The sequence below is a fragment of the Anoplopoma fimbria genome, chromosome 3, assembly GCF_027596085.1.
Source record: "Anoplopoma fimbria isolate UVic2021 breed Golden Eagle Sablefish chromosome 3, Afim_UVic_2022, whole genome shotgun sequence".
NCBI lineage: Eukaryota > Metazoa > Chordata > Actinopteri > Perciformes > Anoplopomatidae > Anoplopoma > Anoplopoma fimbria.
The window spans coordinates 13,801,945-13,810,052 of NC_072451.1; the positions used below are offsets into that span (position 1 = coordinate 13,801,945).

Consider the following 8,108-nt stretch of genomic DNA (forward strand, 5'->3'; position numbering starts at 1 on the left):
CTGGTGAGCTAAAAGCCAGTACAGATCTTGAACTGGACCACTGGGAACCGGGTCTATCAGGAGTCAGGCAACGCGTCCTCAAGCTGTTTGGTTTTCACAGAAACACAGTTGAATACATGAGCAGCATGGGGCCAAGAATCCCCTTCCCATAAAGAAAGAATCATCTATTTGGCTCTGGTCAGTGTGAGTGTAACTGATTACTCATGTCTCTGTGAGTTTACACACCGATCAGTCACAGAGAGACATTTTTCAAGTTTCAAAGTGTCGTGTGTCAGTCTAAGGACTTCATGTTCTTAATCTGTGCTTTGGTTAAAGGAGGAGTTCAAACTGAACAGATCGTTGTACACTCCCCCCATCAGCATGCAGGCATGTGGGAGGGATCAGCAGGCAGAACGAGGCGGAACCCTGAACCGTACCCCAGTTCCCCCATTTACAGCTCTCACACTCTGTCCTGTTGACTGGAAACAACAGTTAGTCTGAGCAGCTGAGGAACATCTTACCTTATCAAGCACTAAAGGAGAAGAAGGATTTTAGGTTGTGGTAACATGGCATCTCTGAAAACTGTGCTTTATCTTGGAGTCTGTCTGTCTGCTTGGATCATCACTACTGCAGGTAAAAGCATGTGATTGATAGATAGATAGATAGATAGATAGATAGATAGATAGATAGATAGATAGATAGATAGATAGATAGATAGATAGATAGATAGATAGATAGATAAAAAGTGCACTCGCTGCATGAGTTAGGGCACCATCATGCAGGTTTTTTGGCATGTAGGGCATCATGTTCATAATCTTTTCTCCACTGGAACGTAACTCTGGAAGGGACGTCAATATGTTTTCTCTACTGGAAGGGCACCCTATAGGGCACTTCATCATGTTTTCTACATTGAAAGGGCAGGATAGAGGCCACTTAATTATGTTTTCTCTACCAGATGAGCAACCTGTAGGGCACAGCTTTATCCATGGGGGGATGACAGTCATCCCCCCATGCAAGTTTGGATTTAGTTTTTTTTCCGGTTATGAAATACTTGCCATTTTTTTAAGATGTGGAAATATTAAAGCCACTAATGAACCAAACTAAATGTTCCACAACATTTTTTGGGATGTTGCAAGAAATGAACGCAGTGTGAACAAGATGGAATGTTACAAGACAGCAGGTATCTCAAACTTATTAGATTGTTTCTAGCAGTCTCACTTCTGACTCAGCTTTGCCCACTGGCAAAGTCTGATTTTAATTATGATCTGTTTATGAGAAAGAGGAGGATGGGGAGGTGGATGTCAAAGTTTTTCTCCAACAGATCTGTCAACATGGATGTATAAGTATTCATTATGATACTTCACTACACTAACAAAATGAAAACAGAAGGGAAAATATCTAGAGGCCATGGATGAGTGGAAATTAATGTTTTTTTGGGGTTTTTTTATAGATGAGAACTTTGCCCCCAAAGAGGAGAGCATACACTGGGTGTCTCTGGACTTTAAAATCGTCCTTGTCTGGACTACCATACCTTCTGATTACAAATACAGCGTCTTGTACTCTAGGTGAGTCCACACACACACGCACACGCACACACACACACACACACACACACACACATAAAGCTGTGTTTTCAGGACTTGTGGGGACATTGCATCGACATTCAGTTCCTAATCCTAACTCTTAACTTTTACCTTAACCTTAACCGAAACGGAAACAGAAAACGAAAACCTAACCTAGCCAAACCTTACCCTAAACTCTTCACCCTAAAATGTAATGCTTTACGTTATGGGGTTGTGCATTTTGTCTCTGTTTTTTATAAGGGGAGTTCCCACAGTGTGTCCCACACACACACACACAAAAACACACACACACACACACACACACACACACACACACACACACACACACACACACACACACACACACACACACACACACACACAATCACACACAGACATAAAAATTCTGAATTACACAAATGATTTGTCATGTTTTTGACAGTGGATTTTTAATGATATAAATATAATAATACTTTCCTTGTAATAAAGTATTTTTAACATTGTACATCTACTTTTATTTACTTTAAGTAAAGGATAACGATACTTCCGCTGCTACTATGATAGTGTTGTTTCAAGTAGGGTAAAGACTCACTTCGCTTTTATAATTATTCTGCTTTGTCTAGACCAGTTCTTTAACTTTTTGAAAAACCAAGGCAAATCTTCATGGGCCCTCCAAATAAACACTGGATGAAAATGAGGCATCCAAGCTGGTTGGGCTGTAGTGACCACTACATAAATTGGACTAAAAGCATACTTTCTTTTCCTTCTAGGTTAGTTTTAATTTATCCATCCAATCTAAACAAGCTACATATAATGTTTATTAGCAATTTATGTAATTTAAAACTCACCTGGACTAAAACGGGAATGCTTTTTGTCCTATTTAGAACATGGGGTAGTGGCTGAAATATGTATCAAACCAAAAAAAACTACCCTGCAAACCTTTTTTTTTTCACCTGAAAATAATTTTGATAAGACTTACAAAATGGTTCACCAGAATGTTTTTTTTTTTGTCTAACGTGCCTCTCTACACTTCCATAATTTTCTCATAAAGGCTTTTAAATATTCACGGTTTCTATTTTGTTATCTATTTGCAATGTCTAATGTGCTACAGCTATCTCACACTGTGTCTCACACTGCCGGATCATGTCAGGGACAGAAAGTATCACTAAGTCAGCAGGTTTTTATCTATCTAAGTCATTGTTCTCCTGTTTTGTGTGCTTTTTCATGTGACTCTCAGCGATGACAGTGTCTGGAAGCAGAGTCACTGCATCAGAATATCAGATTCAGAATGTGATCTGACCGAGGAGCTGAAACCCTTAGACAGGTAGGACCTCTCTAGATCTGTAACGTTTCAACTGGGCCTATATATCTGGTAGGTTCTGTTACTTATCACCTCACATTTATTTGTAATTTCTCATGCCAATCAAATTTTATAATCTACCTACAGATTTTATTTTGCATGTGAACTCACCCATCTTTAGCTTAGTGTTGATCTATCAGAACATATGATTCGTCATATGTGTATATTGTGATTTATATGAAGTATATTTGGAGTTCATCATCTCTAATCCATTCTAATCTTAGTTTCATTTAATTGACTTCAATAATTGTCCTTCCCACATTTAATTTGAGGAACTTCCTGTCCTCTCTTTTTAACTAATCTCAGTGTTGACCGTCTTGCTTGAGACTTTTGAGCTTTGGCCTCATTTCACAATACTTCTGTGCAAAATTCAATCACCGTGCATGTTGAATGTATATAATTTATCTCCGACCCATATTTATGTGTTCCCTATTGACAGGACCTACACTGCCATTATCAGAACAGAGCCGGACGATGACAATGACTATGACTATGACCCGGATGTGTCCCATGACAGTAAATCCCCTTCCTTCAACCCCTATAGAGAGAGTAGGTATTGCATGCACACACAATAAAAAAGAGTTCCACTTATAACGCACATGAGAGTTGTCTATGAGCAGACTGGTTAAAAATTATACAACGATCTCCATCGTCAGTTACGTCTAGAGTGAAACATATTTCCTCTTGGATGTGTTTGTTTATGATGTATCACAAATATGTTTCTCTTTAGTAAGTGCATCAAAGTCCATGTAAAAGGGAGGTTGGGATTGGGTGGTCAAACAAACACAGGACTCTCACTCAGGATGCCGCTGTTCTTCTGGTGCCAAGCCTTTGTTCTGACGGCCGTTATTCTGAAACCCCAACAGTCAGATAAATGTCCTGTTGGACCAACTTGCCCTATACCTAACTGATCTCACTGCTCATGCCTAATCAACCCGACTAATAGAGGCGAGAAATAATAAAAGGGCAGAGTTGTGGGTCGTGTCTTCACAATAGGAAAAAAAAGCGTGAGTGTCAGATAACATCATTCTGCATAATAATTGTGCCTCAGTTTGGCGCAGGGAGAGTGTGTGTTTTCGGAAATATGTTCCGAACTTTTGACTTACTTTAATTTACATTCCCTAATTTAAATAACATAACGTAAAAAAACTTCAACAATATTCGAGTAAAAACATTTTGATCAACATGTTCCCTGAAACAAATATTGCATCTACCAGGATTTTGAAAAAGTCAGTGGGTAATATTGCTATTTCGATAAGGTCTCGTTTAGTTGTGCAGCCATAACCTCCGATTATGAAATGACCTGAATCTTACACATCCATGGGCCCACAGAGCGAGCGCAGTAGAGTTTCCTTTAACCTGCATGAATAAGCCTGAGTCTCATCATCGTTGGTGATTCTTCCTCTCCTCAGGTAACATCAGCGTAGTGAATTTCAACGTGGTGGTCGTGAATGAGAACAGTGTGATTGTGAACATCACGGATCCTCTGAGCGGGGAACATGACACTGGGAGGCAGCTCAGCATCAGAGACATTCTCAAGAAGGACCTCAAGTATAAGATAAGCTACTACAAGTCTGGAAGCACGGGCAAGGTACCGTATTCTAACATGGAGCTCAGTCATACAGAGACAGACTCACCTGAGTATTAAACTAGTTGAATAATGAAAATACTGACTAAAAGGATCATAGAGTAAATGGTATTTGTTGTGTTCCTTGGATTCAAATACAAACATTCACATTTTGGTCAAAGTCAGCATGTTTGAGCGTCAAAACAGCTATTTTCCCAAGACCTTCTACAAATGTTCTAGCGTTCACTAAAATATTTTGTTTCGCTTTGGATAAAAGCGTCTGCTAAATGACTGTAATGTAATGTAATGTTTCACTGGAGAATATTTCACAGTACAGATGCAAAAAAAACCTCTAACTTCCGTTTCCCTGGGACTAGAAGTAGCAAATACTACAAACTTTTTGCCATTGATAATGTTGCCTGCTTTGAAAAGAAAATACTGAATGAAAGGAATTTAAGGTAACTTAGGGTTGATCTGTATGAAGATGGAGCTTGCCTTTGAGAAACAGAGACATGTGGAGGCTGCTCCATTATCAACCCAAATATAAAATAAAGATGATGTATATATAAGTATAAAGGTTTATACTGGAATAGAGCAACTACAGAAGCTGATTGGATATTAGCAAAATACTTACTTCATCTTGTAATGTCTCCAAAACTTTAGAGACTAAAGAGATGATTTTAACTTTGGATTTTAGTTTTGATTTTAGATTGTATACATAAACGTGTTCATCAAGTCAAGAATTTCTATATGTTAAAGGTGAGTTAGATAGATGTTGCAGTGAGACAGTAATATTTCCTTCTTACCCGATAGAGAGACATCATATCTAACTCCACTACAGCAGAGGTGTCCAAGCTGGATGCAGGACAGATATACTGCTTCATGGTGGCAGCTTTCATCCCCTCCAGACCCAAAAGCACCCAGCTGGGACCCTGGAGCATCCAGCAGTGTACACCCGGAGACGTTTACGTCCTGCAAGGTGCACACACTCCCCATACACTACACTACCAACCAGGCCTCACTCCCAGCCAATCAAATACCATCTGGGTCTTTGTTAGATGCTCAGAGCAAGTGACGTATTATAAAGAGCAGGATAGTCCACACACGGTGGTGGATGGGTCACAAGAACTAAGGACTTTCATCCAGGAGACCACTGTTTAGCTGTGCCCTAATCTAGCGGCCGCATCCTTCGGAGGCTGTATTTGTAGACCGATTGTGCCACAGCGGCCTACTTTTCAGCCTACTTTTCCCAGATTCGGAGGATACAACTAATGGATCCTTCACAGCCCAACATATCCCAAGATTCATTGTGTGCCGGTGAAGTTGATTTTGATTTTAATCGACATGGCGACTAGTGGACCAGCAGCAGGAGAATTCACATTTAAATGTAATTATTGGGTTTTAAGTCACGTGAATATCTACAGATACAAGTGTTAAAACTAAAAACAAGGGACCTGATCAGATCACACTTATGTTAAAATGATCGGTTAAGTATTAACTATTAACTAACCAGCTGACGCTACCGGGAGCCGCTGTGCTATTTACAGCAGCTCGTCCATTTTAATCTTTTAACTTAGCTTTACCTCTTTTATACTCTTTTATAACAACCGCAGCTGGTTGCTAGGAGACGGGAGTGGCAAAAGGTTGGGGGCGCGAAAAGCTGGTGACGCAAACAGGAAATCTCTGTCGACCAGACTGTCTCATTTCGGAGACCGCTCGGTCGAGCCTTCGCGGTATTTAAAGGACGCGGCCGTGGTAGACCGCGAAGGCTGGGTCCTCCACAGGCTGCAACCGCTGGATTGGGACACAGCTTTTGTGTCCCGTTTTACTGAACGTTAATGTTCTTGTCTCATGTGATAAGTAGTCACATGACATGTTTGTCATTTATTAGCCGGTCAACTTAACGTCTCTCTTCCTGAAGACAAAAGTTTATCTTGAAAAGGCACTATGCATCTAACGAGCATTTATTGAAATGCCGTCCTGTACATGTTCAAATCTGACGCTAGAGGAGTACGTAGAGTATCATAGTTTGAAGCTTGAAGCTCCTGTTAGTGGCTTTAATGGATAACAAGTGCTGAGAGATTGTTCGTTGACGTACTTTGTGGTCATTGTGCTAAGAGTTGCCTAACATTCTGAGTGCTTCCTTGTAAACCAACATGGTTATGTTCACATTGACTCACCCAAACACACATGACTCACCCAAAATGTGACTCACCCAAACCCACTGCGTATCCCTCAAGCCTGACATCAGCTAAGCTGATATTTGTATTTTGAAAACACTGTGGTACCAGGTGCAATTCCACCCAATGTGTTTCATGTGCATGTTCATCACAAAAAAACGTTGACGAGGAACTGTCACATATTCAAAATAAAAAGCTTTAAATATGAAAGAAATGTTCCTTATTTCTTGTGTTGTGGTTAGATTTTAACGTGGCATGGAAAACTCATGTCAGGTGATCCAAACACACATGGAGACCTTGCTTTATAGAGCTGATTACATCGTACACATTGCACCTCTAAAGTGATAGATCCATCCGTCTAACTATGACTATCGTTGTCCCATCAGAGCTGAGTCTAGCAGCGTGCATCGGTGCAGTCTTCATCCTGCTGACAGTCCTCGTCATCATTGTTACGGTGACCGTCCTCTGCTGCAGACGCCGCCGACAGAGAAACACATTTCAGTCATCGGCACCTGTTTAGTGCGAGTGCATGTGTATATGTGTGTGTGTGGTGTGTGTGTGTGTGTGTGTGTGTTTTGTGTGTGTCTTACAAACTCAGGGAGCTGGTCTTCCTTCTTGTTTCTCTGTTTCTAAAAAACTTTACATCGCTGTGCTCTTTGTTTACAGTGTATTGTAGTCATTATTTTATATTTCATATTTTCATTTTCATTAAAATGAACATGTGCAGCTTGCTCTGATAATGTAATGCTATGCATTTCTTGCTTTCATCCCGTGAGTGTGAATGACCTATGTGGACTCATGATCATCAGTAAATCAAGAAAAAGTACAGCTTAATTTTAGTAGAATAAATGCCACAGCATGTGATTTGTGTTCCTGTGCAGACTAAATGTAGAACTTCCCAAATCTTACCTTACCTTCTTTTAACCCTTCATGTCAGTCCGGTTGACTGTTTTTACTAAACACATTTTTCACAATTTATTGTTTGTCGATTAAACTTTCCCTTTAAGTTCTGTCAGGACCAAAAAGAATAAACCACTAAAAAGACAGTAAATAAAGCTCTTTAGAGGCATCTAGTGGCTGACTCTAGAAACTACAACATCAGCAAACGCAACTCTACAAATCCATATTCATCTATTCTGTTAGCCTCATTCACATTCATTATTCTTTATTGTTTTGTTGCACAAGAGTAACCTTTGTTGATCAAATGGATGAAAAAGTAATAAAACAATAAAAAATGAAAAGGTTCTCCTTGATTTTTTAATATCATGTTCAACAGTGGTGTTCGTCATGCTTTATTTTTTGTATGGAGAGGCAGCGAGCCATGATGTTTCTGAACATCTACCAATAGTCCGATCTGTATCTGACTGACAGAACCCATGAGAGGTGTCACTCGTAATGACAAACCCACAGAGAACAACCACCAACTCTCCAGTTCCTCTCCGCTCTACAGAACAGTTCAG

General features: G+C 40.0%; 1 protein-coding gene across 1 annotated transcript; it reads left to right on the top strand.

Moving 5' to 3' along the window:
• Window positions 1-459: 459 nt before the first annotated feature.
• On the top strand, window positions 460-7,851 carry LOC129089168 (tissue factor-like). Its single transcript, XM_054596549.1, has 7 exons — window positions 460-612; window positions 1,430-1,544; window positions 2,779-2,865; window positions 3,341-3,450; window positions 4,314-4,492; window positions 5,282-5,447; window positions 7,035-7,851. The coding sequence occupies exons 1-7, from the start codon at window positions 546-548 to the stop codon at window positions 7,166-7,168; spliced, it is 858 nt and encodes a 285-aa protein (XP_054452524.1). The 5' UTR covers window positions 460-545; the 3' UTR covers window positions 7,169-7,851.
• The last annotated feature ends 257 nt before the right edge of the window (window positions 7,852-8,108 follow it).

Bases quoted from the DNA above. Each gene is read 5' to 3' on its own strand.
- LOC129089168 (XM_054596549.1), top strand. From the start codon at position 546: ATGGCATCTCTGAAAACTGTGCTTTATCTTGGAGTCTGTCTGTCTGCT. The intron at 3,451-4,313 runs GTAGGTATTGCA...TCCTCTCCTCAG, and splicing joins CTTCAACCCCTATAGAGAGA to GTAACATCAGCGTAGTGAAT. The intron at 5,448-7,034 runs GTGCACACACTC...TTGTCCCATCAG, and splicing joins AGACGTTTACGTCCTGCAAG to AGCTGAGTCTAGCAGCGTGC.